Source organism: Mirounga leonina, unplaced genomic scaffold, assembly GCF_011800145.1.
Source record: "Mirounga leonina isolate KUSES-001 unplaced genomic scaffold, KU_Mleo_1.0 Mir_481, whole genome shotgun sequence".
NCBI lineage: Eukaryota > Metazoa > Chordata > Mammalia > Carnivora > Phocidae > Mirounga > Mirounga leonina.
In genome coordinates this window covers 2732156-2759867 of record NW_023270773.1, presented here as the reverse complement: position 1 = coordinate 2759867, position 27712 = coordinate 2732156, and the positions used below count along the sequence as shown (strand labels likewise).

At 53.9% G+C, this 27712-nt stretch overlaps 1 protein-coding gene across 3 annotated transcripts in view; it reads right to left on the bottom strand.

The window, feature by feature from the left end:
- CABIN1 (calcineurin binding protein 1) overlaps positions 1–27712 on the bottom strand; it is a 155907-nt gene that overhangs the window by 60475 nt on the left and 67720 nt on the right. For 2 of the 3 annotated variants that reach the window (XM_034989237.1, XM_034989238.1), the window contains exons 24-28: positions 25300–25560; positions 22030–22181; positions 19731–19909; positions 6248–6430; positions 970–1301 (exon numbers count right to left, since the gene is read on the bottom strand). In XM_034989237.1, the coding sequence (XP_034845128.1) occupies positions 970–1301; positions 6248–6430; positions 19731–19909; positions 22030–22181; positions 25300–25560 (1107 nt within the window). The remainder of the gene's footprint in view (positions 1–969; positions 1302–6247; positions 6431–19730; positions 19910–22029; positions 22182–25299; positions 25561–27712) is intronic. The other variant, XM_034989239.1, reaches the window with a different exon arrangement.

Genomic DNA, 27712 nt, shown 5'->3' with positions numbered 1-27712 from the left:
AACCTGCCCACTGTCCCCCACTCTGCCCATGGCCGCCCTACAGGTCTCAGCTCCGCGGGTGCCTTTGTGGCGCCGCAGCAGCACCCCCACTCCTGTGTGTCCCCCATTATCTTCTTTGTAGCATGTGTCACAATGGGACTAGCTTTATTTGCTTGTTTGCGTATTTTAAAATCTGCCTGTCCCTTAGAAGGTAGCTCGGTGGGGGCCAGCGCTGTGCCCAGGGCACTTTCTCCAGTGCCTCCCAGGTGCGTGAGAAGGGGGTGGAAGAGCACACATGCCACACTCCCTGCACAGATGCTCCATGCCAGCAGAAGCGAGCCGGCCGGGAAGCCCCCGAGAGCGCTTAAGCCTGGGGCACAGCTGTTAAGAACTGCTACATCATCTGCTTTCCAAAAAGAGCTGGAGGAGGCTGTCAGCACCCAACCCCCATGCAGCAGAGGCTGTGAAGATGGTTCTGGCAGCTGCACTGGAGAGGCGAGCCCAGGGGCAGGATGATGGCACGGAGGCCTCTCTGCAAGATGCGTCTGGAGGAGACGGAGCCTGCAGCAAGGCCCTGGGACGGGGGGCGGTGGGGGGCGGTTCTGTAAGGCATCTGGGGGATGTGCATGCGGGGCCATGCTGAGGACAGTGGAGTAAGAGTCACTACACAGGCCCTCACAGACAAGAGCTGATGAGTGTGTAGGTCCTCATCCTTCAGCCCACAACTAGTACTGGAGCCTGAGATCCTGCTTCGGGATCCCGGGAGCCACTCCTCCCTTGATCCCTTGCTGCGACCCACAGTCCTCACCAACTCTCACCCGGAAAGCTGGACCACTCTTGTAAGGACCTGCCTCCTACATCTCTCCTGTCCCGTCCCTTCCATGCACCACTACCCAAGATCTTCAGCAGCTCCATCAACACTCAGATGCTCGTGGGCCCTGGGAAAATCAAACCCCTCTCCTGCCCCCAGCGGGCTGGCAGCTCACTCACCCGGTGAGTCTTGCTGTAGGTGTAGAGGAAGGCCAGTCGGTAGAGGCTCTTATAGTGCTGGGGGAAGCGGCTGAGGCACAAGCGGAAGGAGGCGATGCACTGCTCCGTAAGGAACTGGCGCTGCTCCTCTGCCCCGGCCGGCAACCCCTGGGGAAAGGCTGCTGGCTCCCCCAGGGGGTCAGCTCTCTTCCTCCCATCCCACAGGGCAGGTGCAGATGCTGCCGGTTTGACAGCAATGCAGGCAGAGGCTGGGGGGTCTGCGGCAGGCTTCTGGCTGCCTTGCTCTGTGGCCCGGAAGCCTTCTGTGCTCTCCAAGGACTCCTCAGTTTTCCCTATGGGTGAGAAGAAAAACAAAGTCACCTCGGTAGTGGTCCACCACCAGCAAAAGAGGTGCCTTAGTGAGGTGACAGGCACAGCTAGGCCTGTGCCCTTGCTAGACAGGTGCTGTACTCAAAAGACCCAGCAGTAGGAGGCATGGGGCCCGGCGTTGGCTCTGCCCCTGCCGGCTGAGGCCTCCACAGCCTTCCCAGTCTCCTCCCCTGTGAAACAGGGTGTCCCAGCTGGCACACAGCAGAGGGGCCCCGAGGCTGCAGACAGTAGGGGTTGCAAGCGGGGCTCTGGGCCCCCCCTCTGAATGGCAGCACAAGGCTGTCCCGCCTCCGAGGCCTGTGCAGGTGCCTGGGGAAGCAGTCCATAGAAGGAAGGTGTGGCCGCCACCACCATGGAATAAAATAGCCAGGAAAGGCGCACAAAGGACTGCACCTGCTCTACCACTTAGCACCTCAGCCCACAGCCTACCCGACACCCTTCTCCAGGGTGAAGAGCTCACACGCAGGAGAGCCCAAGCTGGGTGGCAGGGGCTGCAGAAGATGACTGGACCAGGAGGGAGGGATAGAAGGAAGAGGGTGGGGGCAAGCATCAAGGGTAAGGGGGCTCCTTGGGCACCCGGGAGTTTGGCAAGGCCTGCGGGGAGGAGGCCAGAGAAGCAGCCCGGCACCAACTCTGAAGCCTGTCTGCCACAGTGGGCTGAGCCCCTTCCCGCCCTTAGCCTGATGGCCCCTTCCCAACTGTAGTGGCATCCAGGAGAAGGATGGGGCCTGCTGCGAAAGGGCAGAGTGGTCAAGGACTAAGGTCCCAAGTTCCCCCAAGCAAAACCACGCAGCCATCAGGTGCACATCAAGCTCTTCCTGCCCAGGAAAGAATCTGAGCAAGACAGAGCCAAGCTGCTCAGCACAGCATGCAAGGCCACCTCCCATCAGTCCTGCCATTCCTCCTAGCTCCCCTCCTGGCCTCACACCTTGAGACCAACCATGGGGAACAAACACCTCGCTCTTTGTTCCTACCTCTCCACTGCTGCTCCTTCTGGACACACCGTCTGCACTCCCTTCCCTGACTTGCCCACTGCTCTCATTCTTCAGGACTCCACTCGGTGTCACCTCCTCCTGCAGGCCTCCTCAGCCCCAGGGTGGGGTTTGCAGAAAGCCTTGTGCGCCCAGCTTTTTGGTATCACCCATCCCACTGTATTTATGCACGGATGCCTCCCTCTTCCCCATCGCCCAGAGCCTAGCACAGGGTCTAGCTTGAAGCTGACTGAATGCCTGGAAAGCAGATCACATCTGATCTTGACACTATGCTCTCCTTTCAGAGGAGCTCAGCAAACCATGCAGGTCCCACAGGCACCCACTCAGAGCTCAATGACTGCAACCAGGAGTCTGCTCAGGGCCGGCATCTTACAGGGGGCACCAGCGCCTTACTCACAAATGTGCCTGATTACTAGTGTTCAATTCAAGGGACACATTTCAAATACAGCTCAACAAACACATTCTGAACAACCACTCTGGGCCTAGCCCTGTGCTAGGCACAAGGGAGATAGGGAAATAGGATGAAGATGCAGGCCTCCCAGGGGTTCAAATAAGATGCTAAGCATGTGCTCACACACAAAGACACACAGGAACAGGTTTCCTATGGAAAGTGGGCAGAGGATCAAGAATTAATCCAAAGAGGGGCGCCTGGGTGGCTCAGTCATTAAGCGTCCACCTTCGGCTCAGGTCATGATCCCAGGGTCCTGGGATCGAGCCCCGCATCAGGCTCCCTGCTCGGCAGGAAGCCTGCTTCTCCCTCTCCCATTCCCCCTGCTTGTATTCTTGCTCTAGCTATCTCTCTCTCTGTCAAATAAATAAATAAAATCTTTTTAAAATTAAAAAAAATAAAAAGAATTAATCCAAAGAGCTCAGAAGACATGTCTGAAGACACATAGGAAAAAATAGAGACGCCAGAATAAGTGAAAAAACCTAGTGGCTTTGGGATCTGCATGGCCTCTTGGGTGATACGCCTCACCCACAGCATCCACTCTTAGGGCTGAATGAGCCTCACAGGTCACGTCAGTGGAAGAAACGGGGTCAGAAATGTCAGTCCACACAGCGCTTCCCAGCCAAGAGGCCCAATCCTAACCCTGGCAGCGTGAAAGTGAGAAGACTTCCTCCTAAGATAAAAAGCAAGCGAAGCAAATGCTCTGGCCACCCTGGTGCCTGCTGCTGGCAAAGAGGACTGCCTTAGAATGCCCATGGTGCACTAGGCCACCTCCCACTCCAGCCACTGCCACCCAATCCGTCTTGAGCATGGCACTCAGGCATGGTCATCAGGCCTCTACTTGACCAACAAGGGGCAGGCGCGCAGCCACGGGATGGCGGTCCCTGAACGAGGTGCCTGGTAGCCATATCAGCATCCTCGACCCACATCCTGCCCTGGGCCCAGGTGGCAGGGAGGGCCCAGGCCAGGCACCCGTGTCCACTGTCTGGACCACAAGCTGTTGACAAACTCTGCTGTCGTCAGAGTGATATAACAGAGTGCCCTTGTGTTTAGGTAGTGAAATCTGGGCAGCTTTTTCCTCTATTAAAAAGAATAAACCTTTACTGTGGCTACATTCACATTATATACATTTTTTTGAAGCTCTGACCCCTAAGAAGGTGAGCTTCAACTAGCTGTAACAGTCACCTGTGGAGAAACCTCCTTCCTGGAGGCGCCTGTCAAAAACCAGAGTGGAGAAGTAGAGGGGAGACGAGTCCTCGGGAGCCGGCGCCCACTGGACGCCGTGGGACAGAGGGCACCTGGAAGGGCACGGCTGTCAGAGCCGATCTTACTTCCCCTTGGCACCCGCGGCCTGGCACAGACTTGGGTTCCATTACGCCCTGCAGCTCAACAATGCCCATGAAATTTGTGAGTGAGCCCTGTGCCACTGACCGTGACAGAAGCAGCAGGCTGGTGGCAGGGCCACCCACAAGGGTGCACCTGAAGGGCTGGGGTGTGGAGCACACTAGGGGCACACAGCCAACCCTGGCCCAGAACCACATCCTGGTTTTCTGCAGGGGGCCGAAAGCTGCGGGAGTCCTGGTGGCCAGGGTTCCCACCCCTTGGGAGCCCGGAGGAGGGGGTGTCAGAGACCACCACTGACCAGAGCCAGGCCTAGAGGAACCCACTGCTCCCTGTGCTGTCTGCCTGGTGCGGGCTCAGAACACATTCCCTGCTGCACCTACACTCCCGACAGGAAGTTCACCAACTTCACTGTGGTTACGAGGAAAAGCTGGGCTTAGAGCAGAGAGATGCATCCACAGAAGTAAGATGCTTCCCTTCAAGCCCACCAGCTACTGCGGTGACTCTGGTTCTACTTGAACTTTCTTTACCGGTGGCAAGCCCCCACACTGTCCGCTTAAACCACTGGCTCTGAATGGAAGAAGGGCAGGGGTGGGATGCCCCTTGTGTGTCTGGAAGGTCCAGTCCGGCCCGGGCCAGACCACACCCGACCCTCTCTTGGCTTAGCACCCCAGCCTCCATCCCCCACTTCCCCAAGCACAGTGGAGAGAGGCCTGTGACAACACAACAGCACCCACAGCAGTTCACTGCTGGATGGCCCACGGAGCACAGACAACAGGCCCCACCTGTCCAAGAGTTAAAATGATCTTATTGGTAAGACTGGACATGAACAAGAGTCGCTGTGTTAGAGCGTGGGCACTATTGGTAACTTTTTCCTTTCCCTTCCAAACTCCCTGCAGCGTGTTTATGTCAGTTGTAGAATGTCAACATCGGTTTGGGACAGCATAAAAAATGCCTAGTGGGAAAGTGGGGCACTGGCCTCACCTTCCGTGTCCTCTTACCTGACCCTAATGAGGGCACCTGTGCCAACCTGCAGGCCATGCAGCCTCACCAGCTGCTAAGGCCAGCTAGGGGAGGCAGGCGAGGAACACAGGGCTGGGATAGGCCATTGCCAGCATGAAGGGCTCTGGCCACATCTACACGTGAACCCCTGAGCCTCGTCTCTCCCAGCCAGGGCCTGTGCAGACACATCCTAGGGAGGGGTCATTGCCAACCCTAGCTGCCCCTCCCAGCCCACCCAGAGAGGGGGAATGGGGCAGAGGTTTAGAGTGAAGACTAACCCTGGGCAAATTCCCGCCCCTCTCTGAATCTCAGGTTCTTCACCTGTAACATGGGAAGAGCTGCAGGGCTGTTTCCTAGGTTGGCTGGGACGACAAAAGGAGTTCAAACAGCGCCTGGCACAGGGCTGCTGAGCATGGGTCTGGGTTGTTGTTGTTGTTGTTATTGTTTGGCAAACCCTGGCCAGGGTGGGAGAGCTCTCAAAACCCATGGCCAGCCGCCCAGCCGCAGCCCTAGAGCGGCACCGCGGACATGCAGCCTGCCCGAGCTCTCCTGCGAGCTGGGCGTGGGGCTCTGCCCACTGGTTTCCACAAAGGGGGCCTGGGGGCCCCATGAGAGCTGGGCATGCCCCGGGGTTGGATCAGGGCCCCCTGCCCAAAAAAGGGGGCACTTTTTCCTAAAGGCCTGATGTAATTCAGACTAAAAAGAAAACACATTGGTGACATTTAGGATCCAAAGACTTTTTTAATAACTGTGTAGCAAGAAAAAAAAATACGGCACTCACGTCACGGACGTGGCTTTCCCACACTGGGCCACGGGGGTCACAACAACGACAAGTGTCACTGAGTGCACATTGTACTCCAGGCACCATGCGAGCACCTTCCTGAGCCGCCTCGTTTCATCCTCACAACCCCCGGAGTGAGCCTCGGGATCGCTCCCACCCTACAGGGAGCACAGAGGCCCAGAGAGATGCGTAACTTGCCCAACTGAGGTCCCAGAGCAGCAGGTGGAGGAGGGAGAACAGGAGCCAGGCCCAGCCTGGGCCACTCAGGAGCCCATGTTCTTCAGACTGCCTAGCCTGGCACACGTCACCAAAGCAGTTCTAACGCTCAGAGCTATGTCTTCATACCTCTTTCCTCTGTGGCCCCCTGAAGGTCTTTACCAGTCGGTCCTGCTTGGGAACTGGGAACAGGCAGCTTCTTCTCCATGTAGAGCTTCCGGGAGCCCTCCAATGAGCTGGCAGGCTCATTAAAGAAGTCCTGCGTTGAGCTGGAGTCTGAGAGTGCCACGGCCGTGCTGTCCTGGCTGCGCTCTGAAGGGAAAAGGAGGGAGAGAGGGCAGCAGCATGAATCTACACCAGCTCCAACATGGAGAGGCCTCCCCAGGGTGAGTGTCCTGGTGACTGCCCTGCAGAGCAGATGGTCTGAGCACAGCCACTATGACCCTGCTGAGCCCGACCCGTGCCGGAGGCCACTAAGCCACTCACCAAAGGCACCAATCTTCACGGTCAACCTTGTGGGGTTTCCCCAAATGGTGGGGTTCTGGTAAATGGTTAACAACTGGCTCTCGGGGTGGGGAGGAAACCCGCGTTTGTAGCATTTACTCATTCCTGTGGTGTAAATACTCCCACCATGGCCAATTTCAGGCTACCAACCAACATGATCTTGCTGAAGGTAGAGCTGGAAAGAGATGCACAGTAGTACACCATTCTATAGCTTTTCTACCACACAGAGACAAGAGGCATAAACAACTGAAGCAGGTCAGAGTCCTGCAGACATTTTTAGCTGGTTGCTATAGGCCAAGTGCAGTCTAGAGTGAGAGCCGCAATCCCTGGGAGACACAGACACAAGGGAGGTTGCTACCCACGTGTTTGCTCCTCTCCTCGGACCTCCACATGTGCTCATGAGAAAGATGAGGGGCAGTGCAGGAAGAGAGACTGAAGGAAACCTTCCGGCGGTGCACGCCTGGAGAGGAGGCGTGTTTGTTGCTACAGGAAAGGAAGGAAGTGCTGATGGGACCTTTTGGCCCTGGAGAACAAAACCCTTAAGCCAGCCGGGGAGAGAGAGCAAATCTTGTTGCCTCCAGGGTACAGGTGAGGACCCACTGCAGCTGTGAGAAGGGAAAAGAAACACCTCCCGAGGGAGGGGCAGGAAATACCATTTAGGGCCCAAACATCTGAGGTCTCCCTTCACTAGGGGAAGAAAAGCCCCACTCCTGAGATGCAGGGACACAGTCTGCCTAAGTCTGAGGCTGGACAGAGACAACAGAGAACCAGCCTTGCCCCTATGCCAGCCTAGCAAGCACAAGTAACAGGCAAAGCAGTCTACCACAGGAAAAGGGGCAAAAACATGGAGAGAGACCCTCCCTGAGGTGTACACAAAAGGCCTAAGGCTGAAGGTGGGGATGGAACATTGAGAAAACGTTCTGGCAAATCAGCTCTGCTGTAAGCATAAGGTAAGATCATGGACATTGGAAACCAGTGGTACACTAAAAACAAAAAAACCCAACCCCAGCTCAACTTCTGACTAGCCTAACTCCCCCTCCTAACAGCCTAGAAACAGGAGCGAGAAGCCCATTCCAGGCATAAATACAACTTATTTCAGTTTCTTCTGTCCTACACATAATATCTGATATTCAATATAAAAATGAGGCACACACACACAAAAGAACATTGTCAAAAGAGAAAATCATCAATAGAACTAGGCTCAGAGGTGACCCAGATGTTGGAACTACCTGATGAGAAATTGAAAAGTAACTAAGGTCAGGGTCACCTAGCTGGCTCAGTTGGAAGAGCATGCGACTCTTGATTTTGGGGTTGAGTTCAAGCCCCACATCAGGTGTAGAGATTACTAAATAAATATACTTTAAAAAAAACAACTAAGATGAATATGATTTATAAATGTGATTAGTATGTTAAAGGTTCTGGTAGAAAAGGTGGACACATGCATGAAGAGAGGGGGAGTTTGGGGAGTGAGATGGAAACTATGAGCAAGAGTCAAATAAAGATGCTGTAAATAAAAGACACAACAGCAGAGACGAAGAATGCCTTTGTCAAGCTTCTCAGCATACCTGACACAGTTGAGGGGAAAAATAACCAAAACTTGAAGACAGAGCAGTAGAAATCATCCAAACTGAAGAGGGAGAGTCGGGGGGAAATCAGAACAGAGCAGCCAAGAGCACCCAAGTGATCTAACATACTAATCAGAATCCTGGAGGGAAATGGGACGGACACATGTCTGAATAAATATTTAAAGAGATAATGACTGAGAATTTTCCAAAAGTAATGAAAGACATCAAATCACTAAGAATCTCAGAGAACACCAAGCAGGGCAAAGACTCCTCCACACATATTTAAAAAGCAAACAAACAAAAACATCAACAACAAACCACACCTAGAGGTCTCATATTCAAACTGCTGAAAACCAAAGACAGAGAGGAAATCTCGAAGGCAGAGAAAGACACATCATATATAGAGGAACAACGTTAAGAACTACAGCACACTTCTCATCAGAAACCATGCAAGTCAGACATCTTTTTTTTTTTTTTTTAAAGATTTTATTTATTTATTTGAGAGAGAGAGAATGAGAGAGAGAGAACACATGAGAGGGGATAGGGTCAGAGGACGAAGCAGACTCCCTGCCGAGGAGGGAGCCCGATGCGGGACTCGATCCAGGGACTCCAGGATCATGACCTGAGCCGAAGGTAGTCGCTTAACCAACTGAGCCACCCAGGTGCCCCAGACAACATCTTTAAAGTGCTGAAAGAAAAAAAAAAAGTCAACCCCAGGGGCACCTGGCTGGCTCAGTCAGAAGAGCATGTGACTCTTGGTCTCAGGCTTGTGAGTTCAAGCCGCATGTGGGGTGTTGAGACGACTTAAATTAAAAAAAAAAAAAAAAAAAAAAAATCAATCCCAAATTCTATATCCAGTGAAAATATCTCAAAAATGCAGGAGAAATAAAGACTTTTTCAGACAAACAAAAGCTGAGAGGAATCCTTACCATGAAATCTGAGTTACAAGGAATGTTAAAGAAAGTTCTTCAGGTAGAATGAATTGAAACCAGACAGAAATCTGGATCAACATAAAGAAATGAAGTTCCTCAGAAATGGTTAAAGTAACAATAGAAAAGACATTCTTTTTCCTCACATGTAGTTCCTCTAAAATATTCCTGTCTACTGTCTAAATCAAAACTAGTGGCAGCCTATTGTGAGTTTATAGTTTATGTAAAAGTAAAAGGAATGAAAACAAGGGTACAAGAAATGGGAGTTTCCTTCAGTGCACCTGAGTAGTATAATATCACTTGAAGGTGGACTATGATCACTTACACATGTATATATTGTTAAGCCTAAGGCAGTCATTTTTATTTTATTTTATTTTATTATTTTTTAAAGATTTTATTTATTTATTTGAGAGAGAGGATGAGAGGAGAGAGAGAGCACATGAGAGGGGGGAGGGTCAGAGGGAGAAGCAGACTCCCTGCTGAGCAGGGAGCCTGATGCGGGACTCGATCCGGGGACTCCAGGATCATGACCTGAGCCGAAGGCAGTCGCTTAACCAACTGAGCCACCCAGGCGTCCAGGCAGTCATTTTTAAAGAGATATAAATAATAAACCAATAATAAAAGACAAAACACAACTTTAAAAAATAAAACTTTGTCTCCAACTTTGTGTATCTGAAAGAGGAAGCTCAGTGAAATAGGAATCAAGAGAGCCAAGTTCAAGTCCCTCTCATGCCACTCCCTAGTTGTGTGACCTTGAACAGGTTAAGCCCTTGCCCACCTATGAGTTGCAACTACATATCCTCTCAGAGAGGTCAATGGTATACCAGCATCTGGGGACACAGGGAGAGAGGCAGACATGGCCCCCAGGACCCTCCAATCCTTTGCTCAACTAACTCAAATACTGGGGGCCCCCTAGGAGGGCAGAAGTGAGCAGGCTGGTGGGCAAAAAACTTGCAACAAAACGTGAAGTTGTTTCAACAAAATCAAAGTCCTGGACTCTGGGAGAGCCAGGCTGCCTCAGTTCAAATCCTGCTCAGTCACTTTTTAGGTTGGAGAGCCTATGCAATTGCCATAATTTCTTTACATTTTAGTTTCCTCCTGTGTAAAACTGCGAGATATACAAATGCCCACTTTGTAGAATTGTTATGAGGATTAGATACGTTAATACATGGAAAGTGCTTGAAACGGCCTGATACACCGTAAGTGTTGACAAAATATCACCTTGATTATCAGTATTATTATTTCAGAGAACCTGGATTGATTTTTTTTTCCAGTAATGTCTCAAACTTGACGTTAGAGATTTTGTTCTGAATGGGCAAAGGGTTCTGCATATGCCAGGCTGCAGATCACACCTGAGCAGCATCATGTGGATGGGGTGGTAATCGCTTCTTATTGACATGACAGCGTTGTCCAAAGTGGTCCTGCCTGCACAGAGAAACATGGAATCAGGCCTGTGCTTCCAAAGGCAGCTCTGCTGCTCCACCCCCTTCACCCATGTCTGATCAGAGACCAGGGTTTGGAGACAGCGACCTGTCAGGCAGCCTCACAGTGCCTGCCATAGCCCTTCCTCCTTAGCTGCCTATGGGCAGTAGAAGTGTATATGAGACCCTTCAGCACCCAACACAGAAGCTCTGTGTCTCACTAATGCGGGAGCAGGGACCTGGCTGGACCCCTCTGTCTCACACTCAGTGAGGGGCTCTTCCCTGACCTGCAAAGCCAGACCCCAAGGCTCTATGAGCACCAAATGGGGATTCCTGGCAGGTCTGCAGCCCTCCTGAGGGTCCCAAACCCAAGTCCCCAGTGTGAGGGGATCACTTCTCCGAGAGAAATTGCAGGGACAGCCCATTTGCCGTCTCTGTGGGAAGGAGACCCTTGGCTCCGGAGCCCACACAGGGTCACTTGCAGGAGCTCAGGACCCAGGAGTCTCAGACTCACATTCCAGATCTGCCACTTGGGCTGCTCCAGGTCTCCCAACATATTTATCACTGCTCTCCCTGCTCTGTCCCCAACACACAAATAGGATCCCCACAGGGGCCTGGCCTAGTGCCTGGCACGCAGGCGTGGTAGCCCAGTGACCCATCCCGCCCTGCAGCATTTGCTCTGGCCCCGACAAAGAGAACACCATGGCTCGGACAAGATGGCAGGCCACGCTCCTGCAGTGAAGAAGTCCTTCTGAAAGTCAGGCCAGGGCAGGCGCTTCTCGCCAGCATCCAGAGCAGCTGTAGTCACTGCACGGCTGAGCAGCACATCGTGTGGCAAGCATCTGGGAAGCGAGCCTAGACGGGAGGGTCTCACGAGAACTGGCACGCTGCCTGATGAGCTCATGCACTCACAAGCTGTTGGGCTTTGGGCCTAAAGAATCACTAATTTGCTGGAATCCCAGTTGTGATTATTACAAAAACCACGAATTGGCTTAAGCAAGTGGATATTTACTCCCAACATGCTAATACCCTCTTGATGCTGCCTCCTGAGGGAACCTCTAATGCACCAGAGCGAGCAGGGAAGGCAGCAGACTGCCCTAAGAGTGGCGTGGGCAAGACAGAGTAGCATCAGGCTTCACGGGGGGCTGCTCCCCCGGGAGCAAAAATCAGCAGGTGGGGCCTCTGCTGAGACTTTAAAAACAACACCCACAGCAACAACAGCCACAGCCAAGGAGCAGGACACATGTAAGCTGAGGGACTGTGACCAGGCCTCCCGTTTTGAGGCTCTCAGACATACGCACGAGAACCCAGAACAGCCCACCCCTAACATCAGCCCTGGGGGACACCATGGTGATTCTAGACAAGCCCTCGTCCCAGGGGTGATCGAGAGCACCTAAGGACCCCTGAGGAAGGCCGATGCTGGAGGGAAGTGACAGGGAATGGAAGCCGCACCCCCACCACCACCGTCAGGTGGCGCCCCCTGCAGGCGGGCTGTTGGGTCAGAGCTGGAGAGGCGGGAGCTCTGCACACTGAGGTGCCCTGGCTGGAGCTGGGACCCCCTCCTTACCAGACCTGTAAAGCAAGAGGGTGGGGGGTGCTTGCCAAGGTTCCTGCCCACCGCTGCCTGAGAGAGGTACGTGTCTGGGAAACAGAGGACAAGCACATCACTACAAATGAGAGCCCAGGGCCAAGTTTCTCTTCAATCCTCTCGGAGAGGGTTGGCACAAAGCTATTTAAAATCATCCTGATTTTGAATACTAGGAAGCGGCCTACACCAAGGTCTTACACCAAGAAGCAAGTCAGATTAAAAGAAAACTAAGTTCATTTCTTTTACATCACCAGAGGAATGAAAAACTCTTAAAGAATGACTATCACTGGGCAGACGATGCCTCTGGGCAAGGCCCAAACCACCCTGAGTATGTCCTGCCTGCCTCCTGGCCAGCCCAATTCAGCACAGGCTCAAGCCGCACTGTGCATGGCATGGATGCTAGCACTGTGCCCTGAGAAAGGGGCATGGGGAGCCCATAGGTGTCTGTGGGGGCGGGGAGGCACTTCTGGCTTAAAGAGCACACAGCTTCCCTCCAGGCCTGGCTATAGTCCCACCTTTTCCTCAAAGTGGTCTATGGATATCACATTCCTTTTCTGGGACACTGTGGGCCAAGGGTCCAAATGAGCTGACATCCGGCTTTGTGTAAGTGTGCATTAATGGCCTGGGGTGCTTCCTCCCCATCCTCTGGGCACCACAGGACACCCCCAGGGTGCTGGCCTGTGCTGATGCTCAGAGAATAACCAGGTGGGGCTGCTGGGGCTTGGCAGGCAAAGGCTGCCAAGCCGCGGGGCAGTGGCCCTCCCCCCTCTCACCTGCCTGCTGGAGCAGAGCCAGAAGGGGAGAGCAGAGGCGAGCAAAACTGGCTGCCTTCCTGCCTCTGCCACCACCTGGAGGTCCTGCAGATTGGCCTGGGCTGGGGGTTTTCCTGGCCTCCTGGTCCTGAGCCAGAGCAGGAGACAGATGGAAAGCTCTTCTGCATAGGAGAGCCTGACTCAGCTGAAGAGCCAGGCTTCCTACAGGACTGGGTGGAGAGGGACTTCCAGGTAAGCACGTACCTAAAATGGGACCCCAGGGACTGCCCACAGCCCAGGATCCTGATTTCCTTAAGGAGCTGCCTAGAGATCAACAGGAAAGAAGACACACTAGTGGACAGACTGGACAGGCTGGCTCTGCTCTTCTTCAGAATGTTCTTTTAAAAGTCTGCCCACACAAAACCTGTTCACACTAATTAATATTTGTGGCAAAATTATAAATATTTCCCTCTCTTACTGTTAATCACTGATATGTTCCACATCTCTGCCTCTAGGCCACCCTAGCCCCTCCCTGGAATCCTTAGAGGGATGTTCATCTGCCAGCCAACTGCTGATGACACCCTTCACTTCTGAGGTGGGACCTGCAGAGCCAACTGCAAAGGAACGGCAGCTGGGGACACAGAGGGAAAGAGATCTGGCTTGGTGACAAAGAGGCTGTCCGTTCCATTGAGTGTGAGAGCAGACTGCATTCTGAGGATTTTTTGGTTCAAGTTTGACTCAGTTCAAATCCCTTGAACATTCTCAGGATTTCCAGGCCAACCTAAAAGAGCTCTTTGCTTACAAGACACATGTTTCCTAGTACATTTTCTCCACTTGCTCCAGCAGTTAAGACTAGAAACAGCTCACAGCCATTTATTCCATCAGCTCAGTTCAATGAAAGTTTGTGGGAAAAGGCATGGTTATACCATCAAAATCTGCAGCAACTTTGACTAGTGAACTATGAAAAGATCACAAATGCTCTGCCAAGTAGAAAGCAACAGGTTTCTAAGAACAGTAAACTTGAGTGGAATCAATATTTTGACAAATCTCTCAAACGGACTAACTCTGCCCCAGTGGGTCCCCGATGACCACCAGGAAAGAACACATCCATCGGAAACTAGGCTAGCTGTGTGGGAGGGGGGCCCTCTGGCAGGCCAAGGAGCCTGGACAGACACCCAAGAGAAGAGAGATACCAGATACACGAGGACCCCTGAAAAAGAGGCAGACACACAGAGGCAGCAGGCGGGCACAAGAGTATCACTGCGGCCAGTGGTCAGACAGCAGTGCCACCCCTCTGGGCCCCCCATGCTCAGAGTTGGGAGAAGACTTGGCCTTGTGTGCACTGCTCACCATGTGACCCTCACCATGCATCACTCTGTCACACTGTGCCTAGAGCAAAGAGTCCTTGTGCCCCTATCTCGGACCAGCTGGTTTCCCAAGCTGGTTTTCCCAAGCTCTCTCCCTGCAAGGTCTCTCTTCCTCCCACCCCAATCACCTCAGTATCCAAACATGGTAGGGCTCTCCAACCTCCATGTCTTTGCTCCCACTGTCCCTCACCTGAAATGGCCCTGCAGGCTTCTCTGGAGGGCTATCTCCTTCAGGAAGTCCTCCCAACCCACTAGGCCCCACAGCCAGCTCATGGCACTCCCTCTTGGCATCAACCACTGCCCCAGGACACCACCTAGGGATACATAGACCCAACCAGGCAGCAGGGATCAGGGTGCCCCCCTCCTGGCTTTCCTCATGGGGCTCTGTTCCATGCCCAGTACACAGCAGGCACTCAACATATGCCATGACCAGCTTCAGCCTGGAGAGGTTTCTTGGAAGGTAAGAATGGAGAAGAGAACAAAGGTGACTGGCTCTGCCCTCTGACAGTCTCCCTCCCTGCCCCAACATCAGTCCCCCTGCCCCCCCCCCCCCCAGGGGCACATGCACGGCCACCTAAGCTCCACTCTGAGCCTCTCCCACGTTGAAAACGTCTGTTCATGGAATGTAGCTTGCCCACCGTGAGCTGACTTCTCCCTCGCCCTGGGAAGGGAGGCTGGCGCAGACTGATGCCACACGCAGCCCCCTGCCCTGAGCCTGGACACCGCGCACTGCACACAGGGCTCTGAGGGCCCACCTCAGAGCATCTTGGCTACTGTGCACGATGTGCATTTTTACACACTTGTCCTTGTGAAGATAGCTTGGTATCTTAGAGTCTGTCGCCTTTGTTACGTTTTTAAAGCCGGAAAGAGCAAAGCAATGGAAATATAGGACTAAGCCACCTGCCAGGCAGACAGGCGGTGGGAGGAGGCCACCACTGCATCTGGCCAGAACTGAGAACATGGGCTGTGGGTAGAAGCCAAGCACATCAAACACACACTCTCCAAGTCACAGGACCAGCAGATGTGGAGGAGCTCCTGGTCACAGGGGGAGCAGGGAGCCGGACTGAGGACTAAGCATGCGGTCTGCGCTGTCCCCTGAAGCGAGCCGTGACAGTGCAAGCAGAAAGACAAAGCCTGGAGAACAGAGTGTGGTCAGGGTTAGGGGCAGCACGGGCAATATTGGTGGAGGCAGTGTGGGTGAGCAGGCGAGGATGAGCACAGATGGGACACGACACAAACAGTGACAGCATGGTGGGTGAGGACAGATGGTTACATGGGAGCTTGCATAGGGCACCCTAGGCTCCCATATGGCCTACACCCTACAGCCTGGGGCTCAGGGCAGGCTCTGTTCGTGCTGTAAGTGGGGTCAGATGGGCATCCTGCAACCCTGAACACCAGCCTCCATGGCTCCCACTCTTCTGACCCCCGGCTTGTTCTCTCTTCCCACCCTTCACAGTAAACACTGACACCCCCCCAGATCTTGGCTAAGCTTTGCCTCCTCAGGAAGGCCTCCCACCCACCAAGGCCAGGCCAGGTCTCTTAGGGGGGCTTCAGTTGCACCCTGACCCTTAGCTGATTCACAGCTTCACACTTGCCTCCCCCAAGCACCTGCAGCAGGAACCAGGATTTTCCACGCACCCAGCACAATGCTGATGGGCACTGGATGGGCATGGCCATGGGCTGGCTGAAGAACCCCACAGAAGGCTCAGCCTCAGATTGACCACAGGGCAAAGCCTCTGCTCTCTGAGGCCCTTTGTGGCTCTGAGATTCTCAGGTGACAATGGAGCATGGCAGGCAGACAGCAAGGGTCTTGGCAGTCCAACAGAGCCACTATGCACACATCCCAAAGGCTGGCTGAGCTGGGCGAAGCTATGGACCAAGGTGTCCTGTTAACAACCCTGCTCCCTGGGCCCTGCTACTGACACACCTCCAACAAGCAAAGCAGGGAAATGCACACAGATCCAGTCTCCATCAGGTCAGCAAATACAGGACCTTCCCAGTGTTAGCCTTCTCTGGCCTGGGGTGGAAGGAGACTCAGACCCCAATTCTCCCTTGGCTCGGTGGGCAGCCCTAGATGAGTGCCCAATTGCCCTCAGCTCGGCTTCCTCCTGGGAAACCGGACACGTGGCCAAGCCCGCAGGGCAGCTGTGAGAATGGGATCCCAGGCACTTCTCCCAGAGTCCAGCCCAGAGCAAACATACACTGCTGTGTGGTGGGGCCCTGTTACTCACACACACGCTCACATACTCCATGCCAGAGAGGGGTTATAGAATTTGTTCAGAAATCTCATTATGTTATGTTTGAACATGTGTAAACAGCAATGACTGGGAGCCTCTTGAGGGTCAGAATGTATTCCCTATGTGATTTCCTTTTCCTGGTCAGGAAGTGTTAACGCTAAGGATTTCAGGACTTTGGACAAGTCCCAAGATGGCAGGGAGAAATAAGGCAGCCAGGGAGCAGGGGGTCAGGCACGGTTGCCAATAGTGGCAGCCATGACTTAGTTCATCCTCTGTCTCGGTCTCTCTCTCAGCTTAGCCAAAGGGCCCCTCTTCAGGTCAGCTGTGGGCACCCTCCCAGCCGCCCTGAGAAGGGCTGGCTTTCACACCTGACCATGGTGAAGTCTCAGAGCAACTAAAGGGCCAGTACCAAGGGTTTTTAGCCAGAGCTGTGGACAGGCTGTAGGAAGCTCCCAACGCTAGTGTAGGATGGCACAAGGGTGCAGGTGGGGCCAGTCCAGACAGCAGATCTGGGTCCCACTAAGAAGCCATTATGAAATATTGTGAAGCTATTTTTCTAAATCTCTTTTGAAGATTTACACCAAGTAAGAATTGACCCCAGCTGATTTCTGATTTTGAAGCACAGGTATACAAAAGTAGAAGGGCAGCTCGGAGGCAGGGTATCCTAACTGTCCCCAAGGGAAGTCCTAATGCCTGGCTCCCTGTCTAGTTGGTAACAAGTTAGCCTCTGACAGGCTTCAGGGTGCGTGAGACTTGGGCCCAGAAAGCCAGAGGCCCAGGTCTACTCGGGGGCTATTGCTTCCAAGGACACCGCCTGCCCCTCTTCTGAGGCCACACCACTGGCCTGAGAGAGACAGGGTGCAAACCAAGGATGACTGGCCCCAGACCCAGGCTCCTCCCGCTGTGCGGTGCTGCATGGCCCTTGTGCCAACTCTGGTGGCCGGGGGTTGACTGTGTCTAGGATGTGGCTACAATTTGTGCACACCTTCCTTTAACACCCATGACAAGAACATTACTCCCATTCTCCAGGTGAGGAAACAGGCTCAGAGGGAAGTCCCTTACCCATGGTGGCCAAGCAAGATAGTAGTGGGGCTGGGATTGAAATGCAGATCCCCCTGACTCTAAGGCCTGCTCTGCCCTGGCCTCCCTGTCTGAGCTCGAGTGGGTCCCTGAACTGCTTCTCTTGGTCGGTAACAGGGCTAGAAGCACCCACCAGCCTTCCTGTAGAAAGGCTCAGCTATGGCCTAGAATGAACACTAATGCCCCATGCTACCACAAGGGAGGCTGGTCTCAGGCTGAGGAGTTGTATGGAAAGTGGGAGGCCACACGTTCTCCTCCTAGGGCTAGTTAGCCAGCCCTGGCTGGGTCACGGGAGGCAGGAGCAGAGGTGGGCAGGCCTTGGGGCTACCAGCATATCCCCTGACACGAGCAGTCCACTGCTCCGGCCAGAGCCAGGGCCTTTCCCTAGGAGCTATTATAACGGCTGAAAGGGCCACTTTAACGTTCTAAGAGCATGGCTATTTTAGGGCCCAAACATTTTCCTGTTGCAGACACTGCTTTCTTTCTGCGGTGAGGAGGGCAGGAATTCTGAAAGCACTATGCAGCCAGGCCTATGTGGAGCACAACAGGGCTAGTTCAGAGCTTCCTGGCACACTGGGCTGGGACTGGGTGAAGGTATACCATGGTTCCACATCATTGACAGAAATCACTTTGAAAAAAATATTTTTTTTTACCATCATTGAAAAATGGACAACCACTAAAATGATATTTGAGCTTGTACGTATGGCTCCGTCTGCAAACTTCCAGAACAAATAACCATTATGTTGGCACTCAGGCCATGTCACACCAGTGCCTGCCCCCCACGCTCTGCTTCCCTACAGCTCCACGTGCATGGGACAGCTGGGCAGCGGTGCCAGGTGGCATCACGGCCCCTCCCTGCCTCCCTTCCTCTCTGCTCCCGGGGTGTGCCCACACCAGGGGAGCCACTTTCAGCTCTAGGGGCTCCTGCTACCCAGGCCCTGCAACCCCAGCTCAGCTCGAACCTGCAGGGCTGGGAGGGGTGCCGGCCACAGGCCTGTGTACAGCCACGAGAGGCACTCCTTTCTCACAAAAGCTGACATGAGGTTCAGTTGTCACAGGAGTACCTGGCAGAAACTAACTTGCAGAGCAGATTGATAAAAGGTGGGGAACAGGGAAGTTTTCCTGTTGAACTCGGGTTAAGCAAGCAGGAGCAGGACCTTGCTCAGGCTGCGTGTGGGACTGAATTGGCCCTCTGGGGCACAGGGAGGTGACGCAGTCATGCAGCACGCACTCACTCAGCTCTACACTGGTCTCCCCACACATTCCCCGCAGGCCAAGCAGGACCGAGGAGGGGGCGCTGCAAGTCTCCTCTCCTCTCAGATCACCAAATCCCAGCCCGCCCACTCTCCCTCAGTGCTTCCCTGACCCTGCTCTCACACCCCTCTCACACCAGCTCTGGGACCCCATGCCATGGGGGAGGGGTGTCCCACGCCTTGGGGAAGGCAGGGCAAGGCCTGTTTCCCCACAGCCTGATGCGATCATTGACTTGTGAATGAGGGCCTATGCGCCTGTTGGCATTGTCACTGCCCCCGCCAGGGCTCCACTTTAACACCCTCTCGGGCCACTGATTTGGCTCATTCCAGCAAAGACTTTATCACAGCCTAGCGCTGTAAAGGTGAGGAGAACATGAAGAAATCAAGCTATGAGGTCAGCATGCGAGCCTCCTAATGTTAGTAAGAAATGTGGTTCAAAGGTCGCCACCTGCCCTATCCCACGTGGGACGGCCTCGTTCATGGCCCCGGGGATTCCCACCACCCCCGTCTGGACTCCCAGGGGTGACAGACTCAGCCTTTCCACGGCTGTCAGAAGGACATGCCGTAATAATGCAGGCACGATGCCAGCATCACTGGGCTGACTGCACAGAGGCCACTCCAGGCAGCCTGCAGACCCCGACAGCTAGTCCACAGAGTCTCAGAGAGGCAAGGTGCCTTAGCCTGTCCTGCCCCTTCCCAGCCCCCAGGTGGGCTAGCAGGTGGCAACCCTGAGCATGTTTTGGAAGCACAGAATCACCGTGAGGCCATGAGGTTAATGAACAGCCGCAACATTGCCCGTGTCACCCCAGACCCAGCAACCCCCCTCACCAAAACAAAGCGAATTGTCACCCGAAGCACCCTCCCCCGTGATTGGCGTGCCGCCCTGGGCTGGCAGTAGGGAGAACAGGGACTGTACCGTCCGGCGTCGCCTGCTGGTGGGGTTTTTTACATTTGACGTAATCGTGGTCAATCGGAGTAGCTGTGTAAGGTGGGGATGTCAGACCTGGGCCAGAGGAGGAGGGGAGGGAGGCTCCGGGGCCCGGCAGTGTCCCAGCTGAAGAGTGGGAGTCCTCATCCACCAGGCAGGCCTTCTCTCTGTGGGAAGATGGTTGGGGTGCAGGTCAGAATCTCTACATCCCACCAAAACAGGACATGTGCTGGTCTGAAACAGTGCCCTTCTTGACTGCTGGACCCCATGCCACCTTCAAGTGCCTCCTTGGGCCTCCTCTGCCCTCCTAGGGCCCACTGCTCCCACACACCTCAGATGACATGCCCCTCTGGCTGGTGGTCCAAGGTGCTGAAGGAGCTGCCCCTACGGCACCCACTTGGGCTCTGGCCCCCAATTGGCCACTGTCCAACCATCTCAGGCCCCAGGCCCCAGAGAGACTGCAGGGGAGCTGATAAGCCCTTCCTCAGAAGCACCCACCCCAGGTCCCCTCCATGCCAAGTCAGGACCCTTCCATGTGATGCCTGAGGCCTAACAGATTTAATCCCCAACAAGATGCAGACAGAGAAAACATCTGGATTTACTGAAAGCTCCCATGTGTATAAGGATATCTGCTACAACACTGTTGGGCAAAAAAGTTAGAAACACCTGAAATGTTCTATCAAAATGGCTATAGAAAACATGATGCACCCATGCTAAGTAATAATACATAGCCACAGACTGCTGAGAGCCACTAGAAAGAATGGAGTGAGCAGGGTACTATCTCTATGGATGGGGTCCCAGACCCCTTGTCAGGGGAGAAGTAAACTCTAGAATAGTACCTGCAGTAGTTTGTTTTTATAAAATAAAAGAAACTCTATAATTGTACGTGTAAATGTAAGCGTGTGTAAATGCACAGATAATTATTTGAGAAAATAAACTATGAAGAGTGGCTAATTCTGGGGACGAGAAGGGATTTGTCACATTTTAGCCTATATATTGCCAGAATTTTCCACAACTAGAATATATTCATGTATTATTTGTATAATTTAATAATTTTTCTTAAAGATTTATTTATTTGAGAGAGAGAGTGAGAGAGAAAGCATGAGTGGGGGGAGGGGCAGAGAGAGGAGAAGCAGACTGCCCACTGAGCAGGGAACCTGACATGGGGCTCAATCCTGGGACTCTGGGATCATGACCTGAGCCGAAGGCAGATGCTTAACCGACTAAGCCACCCAGACGTCCCTATAATTTAATAATTTTTTAAAAAGATTTATTTATTTGAGAGAGAGAGAGGGAGCAAGCACGTGCATGAGTGAGGGGGAGGGACAAAGGGAGAGGGAGAGAATCCCAAGCAGACTCCCCGCTGAGCGTGGAGCCCAACACGGGGCTCAATCCCATGACCCTGGGATCATGACCTGAGCCGAAATTAAATCGGACGCTTAACTGAATGAGGTACCCAGGTGCCCCAATAATTTTTTCTTAAAGAGTTACGATCAATATAAGAGAACATCATTATACGAGGGGGCCCTTTGTGACTAAAAAGTATACACCTATAATTTCTAGGGCACACCGCACCCACCTGGGTGACCTGCCACACGCATGCCCATCTCTCCCATAAGGCAATGGGCCTCAAGGACAGAGCCTGGGCGCAGGTCTCTCTGGCACTTGGCTGAGCCCTGCAAGAGGTGAGGCAAGCTGAGCTGAAGCTCCAAGATGTGGATACCGGGGCAAAAGAAGTCTGGGCCACAATCAAGGGGAGGCCCAGGGGTCCTCCCTGGCCCAGTGAAGGGACCACACCATGGCCCTAGCATCCCCACGCTCTCTGGCACCACAGGAAGAGCCTCCAATGCCCCTCTCTGCTTCTTAGAAGAACAGGCAGCACACAGGCCCTAACAAGGCCCCACTCTTGGGAGAGGCTGTGGAAAAGGACCCAGGAGTAAGAGCCTGAAACGTGAAAACTGCTTTCCTACAGTGTTCTGCACAGGACAGAGCTGTGTCCCAGTGGGGAGAAGGAAGGAGCTGGCTTCTCCCTAGGACCTGCCCCTGAGAGTGGGGTGGCACTGGGCATGGCCCCAGCGCGAGGTGACCTGGAATTGCACACTCAGCCTCTCCTTCTCAGTTTCAACAGAAGTAACTCAGACTAGCAACCAGGAGTCTCCAGATGAGTTACAGAGGTTCAATGAGCTCTAATTTACTCAGCAGCAATGTCCCCTGAATGCCACTTTGTGGTAAATGAGCCATCAGGGTACATATGGGGTAAGCTGCTGGGTGAAAGCATGCTACTCACTTCTCTGAAGCTTTGGGCGTATTCTTCTCCTCGCCCCTGGCAAAGGGTCCTTCTGCAGCCTCCTTCATGAAGTTGACCAGGACCTCTGCACTGACCCCAGAGTCGGACTTCCCCAGGAGCTTTAAGATGGAAGCATGGAGCCGGAAGTACACCTAGGAGAATGATACTCAGGTGTGAGCAGCCCTCCCAGTTGCTAAGGTTCATTCCACAGGCCAGTCAGCCACATTGGAAAAGAGCCCCTGACCAAGGAGACAGGCCACCACACACTGCCTTTTTTCACTCACTTTTAAACCAGCCAACCTATAAGTCATTCAAAGCAAGCTCTGACAATTAAAATGGACACGAACTCTCAGGGGTCCAGCTTAAATTTTTAGCCAGTAACACAGGCAAGTGGTGGTAAGACAATGAGAGTAACAACCCTCAGCCCCGCTCACTGGGCACCTCCTCCTACCACAGCCCCTACCACCCTCTGTGGGCCTCTCTCCTGGCACCCATAAAAAGGGAGCCTCCACACCTGTCTCCCACTGCACTTCAGACTCCCTGAAGTGAAGAACAGCTGACTTCTGTTTGTGTGCCCGCAGCTGGACCAGCCAGGTACCATAGGCCTGGAAAAGCTTGCCCCGGGGGTGCAGGATGGGTAGGAGGCACGCTGCACCATTCAGGGCCTGTGCTTTTCTTCATTTCCTTGAGTCCTCACCGAAATCCTCCATTTACAAATGTGTGAGGTAAGTTGCCCAAAGCCCCAAAGCCCCACAGCCAGCAAAGCCCAGGGCCAGGTTAAACTCAGGTCCCCCCTGCCCTCTACTTCTCCCAAGTGTACACCGCATCACACACAGGCACCTCCACAGTGACCTGGCCTGACCTTCGCACCCAGAGGTGGGTGCAACGGGGGCTCCCGCCTTTGGCACAGACTCCCACAGATGGCACAAAGGATGTCACCAAGACTGGGATCCCCTGTGGCTGCAGACCCTGATTAACCAGCCTCCCCTCACCCAGAGGTGGTTCTCAAGAGACGCTGCCAAGGACCCACCCAGGTGAGATGCCAGGTGGTCCACCCGGGTAGCACTCTCAAGGGGGCATCCTAGACAGAGACGCCCGCACCCAGAGCCCCTCCACCTCTAGCCCACCTGTGGCCCTCAGAGCGATTAGCCCACCAAGTCCATCTTCAGCCGCAGAAAACCTCTGAGGCCCCCACACACGTGCGGGTGGCTCCTCCTGGAGAAGCGCAGAGTGTTTCAACTGGCAAAGTTTAACCAAGTGGCAGGTTCAGTATTCTGACTGAAGGTTCAACAGCAAAGGTGAATTTTCACCAGGGCAGGGGTAAAGTCTTAAGAGAAATGTCATTTTTAAAGCAGCTGAGTGCTCATTCTCCTGAGAGCCAGCACAGTGCGCTAGGCCTCAGTTCCTCACCTCAAAGTCCCAGGGCCCCACAGGGATACCATCCTGCCTGCTCAATGGTTCCATTAGGCAGCAGAAGCCAAATGTCAAAGAAACAGCATGGAGGAAAACCCAGTTGTCGTTTTCCTGAGGGCTGGACCACCTCCCTTCACCAGAGATGCTGCACAGGGGCCCTGGGCTCAGGAGAGCCGGCCCTAACCGCCCTTCTCTTCTGCTGCTGACTTAGGGCAAGTCACACCAGCTCTCTGGGTCTCAGCCTCCTTAGCCCCAAAGTGGAAGTCCCTCGAGGGACAGGCCCGTGAGCCTGAGTGGAAAACACAAAAGAGCTGTGATAGGAAGGACGTGGGACCTGGGGCTGGGAATGACAGCAACCTGGAAGCTGCCAAAGACGGACATGCTCAGTATGAAACTGCGCTTCCACATTTCACCATGAACCCTATGCATGTGGCCCCCAGATAGTTGCTGCCAACCACTCAGCATGAACCATTTTTCCAAGGCAAATTTATAAAAATGAGACTTTTTTAGGTGCCCGGCTAGCTCAGTCGGTAGAGCATGAGACTCTTAAAAATGAGACTTTTTTGCTTGCTCACACAATTAGCAAATATTAAAAAGAGGGAAACCATGGTTGAGGGAAAACAGACATGCTCATAGATCAGTATAACCTTTCAGGGCAATAAGAAACTGTGGATGCAACATTAAAAGACCCTTGGAAATACTCCTGTAAGTGCTCCCTGACATGCAGGCCAGCCCGTCTGCACCCTGTTGAGGAAGAAATGGAAAAGAAGGCCAAACCCATGAAGGAGGGACTGGACAAATAAATGGATATCCAGCCAGACCGGAGGGCCCAGGGGCAGGGAAGGAAGCCCACAACACCTTGCACTACATCTTGTCTGGTGAAAAATGCCAGGTACAAAATGATAAAATGTTACTGTGTATCTATACGTTAATAGGGGGAAAATCTAGAACGATAAGGACATGCCCAAACTGTTAACAGGGATTATTGGGTTGGGGGGCTAGGATCACCAGGGACTTTAGTTTTTCATTTTAAACACTTGTGAATGTTGGATTCTTATATATTTTTTAACCACGAATATGTGTTAATTTTATAATGAGAAAAAAAAACATCAAGGCAGACAAGGCATAATAAACAAGCAGATTCTGCCCCAAACTCCAAAAAGCTTGCCTGGCACAGGGGACCAGCAGGGGCTGGGCACGCAGCCTCAGAAAGGGCAAAGCTAACGTGCTCAGGAAGCAGAGAGGTCTGGGTCGGGCCAAGCATACATGGATCCTCACCCGTGCACTCGGTTTCCTCCCTACAAAATGTGCTGATTGCAGTCTCCCAGCCTGCCTCCCAGCACTGCCCTGAGCATCGGAGGAGAACATGGTGTGAAGTGCTCCAGAAATCATAAAAGCAAATCTGAGCAGTAAACAACTGCTCTTCTCTTGAGGAGCAGCACAAGACCCCAAATCTGGGGCCAAGAGAGCAGGCAGCCCCCCTCCCTCTCGCCCCGGCCCTGTCCTGCCAAGCTGGGTGCTCTGGGCTCAGCCTGTGCCCTCGCCGGGAACAAGGGCACCAGGAAACACTGTGCTGCATCAACGTCCTCACTGAATCAGGTTCCGGCAACCTGCACGTGCTAAGGAGGAAAGGCACTCCTTAGAAAGACACTCCCTCCCCCAGAAAGGATGGTAAGCACCCCTTCGAAGAGAGAGGAAAGGCTGCTTTAATTTCATTGCACACAGAGCTGCTGAACACAGAGAAGTTTCCAACAGGCTGCATGGGAGTCACTGGGACCTCATGCCCCATCCCCAGGGAGACAGGGAGACCGGCCCGCCCCTGCCCTGCTTCCCCGCCCGGGGCCGGCACGGTGTCACCTCCAGGGCCTCCATGGCTAGCTCAGGCGGGTTGTGGTAGTGGATCTTCTTGGGGTAGCGCGCGGCCTCCTCGTGCAGGTAGTGGCCGGCCTGTCGGTAGTGCAGCAGGTACACAGTGGGTGGCTGCTGCTGCTTCTCAGCAACCTTGCCCAGCATGTAGTGGATGAGCCACTCCTCCTCGTCACCATCGCCCTCGCAGCGGGCCGCGGATGTGAAACAGTGCCTGGCTGTCTCCAGCATGCTGTCGCGCCGGCCCTCCATCTGGAATGAGAGCGCGAGACCAGGCTGGGCCAGGCCCAGGGCCCGAAACTGCACAGGCCCACGCCTTATCCTTCGGGAGGCCCTGCTGTCTTCTTTGCAAAGCTACAATCCTCTCAATGAGCCTGACACACAGAAGTGCCATCACCATTTCATAGCTGGGGACACTGAGTGTGGAGAGGCCATGGGACCCGTGCGAGGCACACCTCAAGTAAGGCACAGAGCTGGACTGAAACCTCTCCTCATGTCAACCCCAGTGTCCTTTCTTTTACCGTCCCCCTGCAGGATCAGCCCCACACAGTTCAGGAGTTTATGAAGTACCTCCTGATCCCCTTCTACAGGTCCCAACGGTGACCCTCACTACGGCTGCAGTGAGGTTCTCTGCCTGGGAGGGGGAGCCAGCACGAGGCCAGGGCTGCCAGGAGAACCAGGCCAACAGCAGCTCTGCTGTGTCGGTCTGAGAATGCCAAGAGCCAGCACCAATGTTCTGAGGAGCGCTTCGTTCTCTCCCGCGCTCACTAGGGTGGGAAAGCAGAGCTGGACAGGGTGTGCACCCAACACCCAGCAACACAGCACTGGAGAGGGTACCACGGGACTTCCCACCCTGTCCTCTGCACCCTTCCAGAGGGACCCGGGGTGCTTACAAAATGGCAGATTCCTGAGCCCCATCCAACACCCATGGCCTTGGAGCTGTGCCTCCAGCCACCCTCTCGCACACTGAAGGGTGGAAACAGCTAGGACAGAGGATCAGCTTCTAAGATGCTTTCCAACTCAGAGGATCACTTTTCCCAGGCCCTGTATAAGGGCTACGGGCCAGCACCTAGGTGCTATCCACGTGGAATGTCAGCCATCACGTGCCCGCGTCCCTTCATCCCAGAGCTCCTGGGCTAGGACCTGGAATGAAGACTGCCTGTGTGGGGCTAGAGGGGCTGCTATTCCCAGAAGCCCAGGTCTCTGGCCCCTCATCTCCATGGCCCTAGCTCGACAGCAGGGAAGCGGCGACCTCTTCTAGTCTCATCTCGGGGCCCAGAGGAAGGGAGAGGCTGCAGGTGCTAAGCTCTGGCAAGGGCGCTGCCTGCCGCCTACGGGAGGAGTACCCATGCCCCACTGAGCAAAGGCTACTCTACGAACGTTTATCCAGTGGGCACTGAGCTACGGGAATCTCCTGCAGCAATGGCCCTGGGGCCGGCACAAAGAACCCCAGTGCTCCGTCAAACACGTCTTGGGAAAGAAAATTACCATCTAGGAATCAAGACACCATCAATGGGTGAGATACGATAGGAAGAATCACAGTGGAGAGCCAGGACACAGCACAAGCCAAATGACCCCATCGTACGCCTCCAAAATAGGATTCTGTAGCAGATCTATGTAAGCAAAAGGCAGCCACTTCACTGGAGTCCTGTTCTGACTGCTCTGTAGCCATGTAGCCTCAACCAAGTCACTAGCCCGTTGCCCACCCAGCTCTGCCACTGAGGCTCATAAAGCCACCTACTGAGAAAGGAAGGGCAACTGTGAAGCGCCCCATCTGGTCTGGTACCACACAGATCCCCACCAAGAGGCCAAGCCCCTCCCTCCCCCACATAAAACACATGCTGCCAGTGTCCCTGTCCTCAGTAGGTGCGGCGGTCACAACACTTCCGACAGGAACAGAAGGGAGAGCCACCGAGGGTCCGTCATGTTCCAGAGCTCTGCCAGACACCTCACACCACCTGTAAGGACAGGTGCAGCGAGATGTGCACCTGCCGCTGTGGCACCTCATTCACCTCGTGGCCAGGGTGCCTGGCCCAGGACCGGCCCATGAGAGGGGCTAAGGGGATGTCAGTTCTCACCATACTGCCACACAGGAGAAACGGTCAGCCTTCTTAACAACCAAAACCACAGCAGGGACATCCAGTTCCTCCCTCAGGCCACACAGCTAGAAGGCTCTGGCTCCAAAGCCTCTGCCCTCGCCTGAGAACTGACAAGGGAAACCACTGGTTTTCCTGTAACACACCCCTTTGGCAAGTTTGCAGGCAGAAGCTAAAGTGCACAGCTATCAACATGTGTCCTACAGCTCATCTGATCAGACACAATAAACCCAAACCGCTCTAGCAACCAAGGGGCTGTGTCCCCATGACATACTTCAGGGTAGGAAACTGCCTTACCTAGAGGAGGA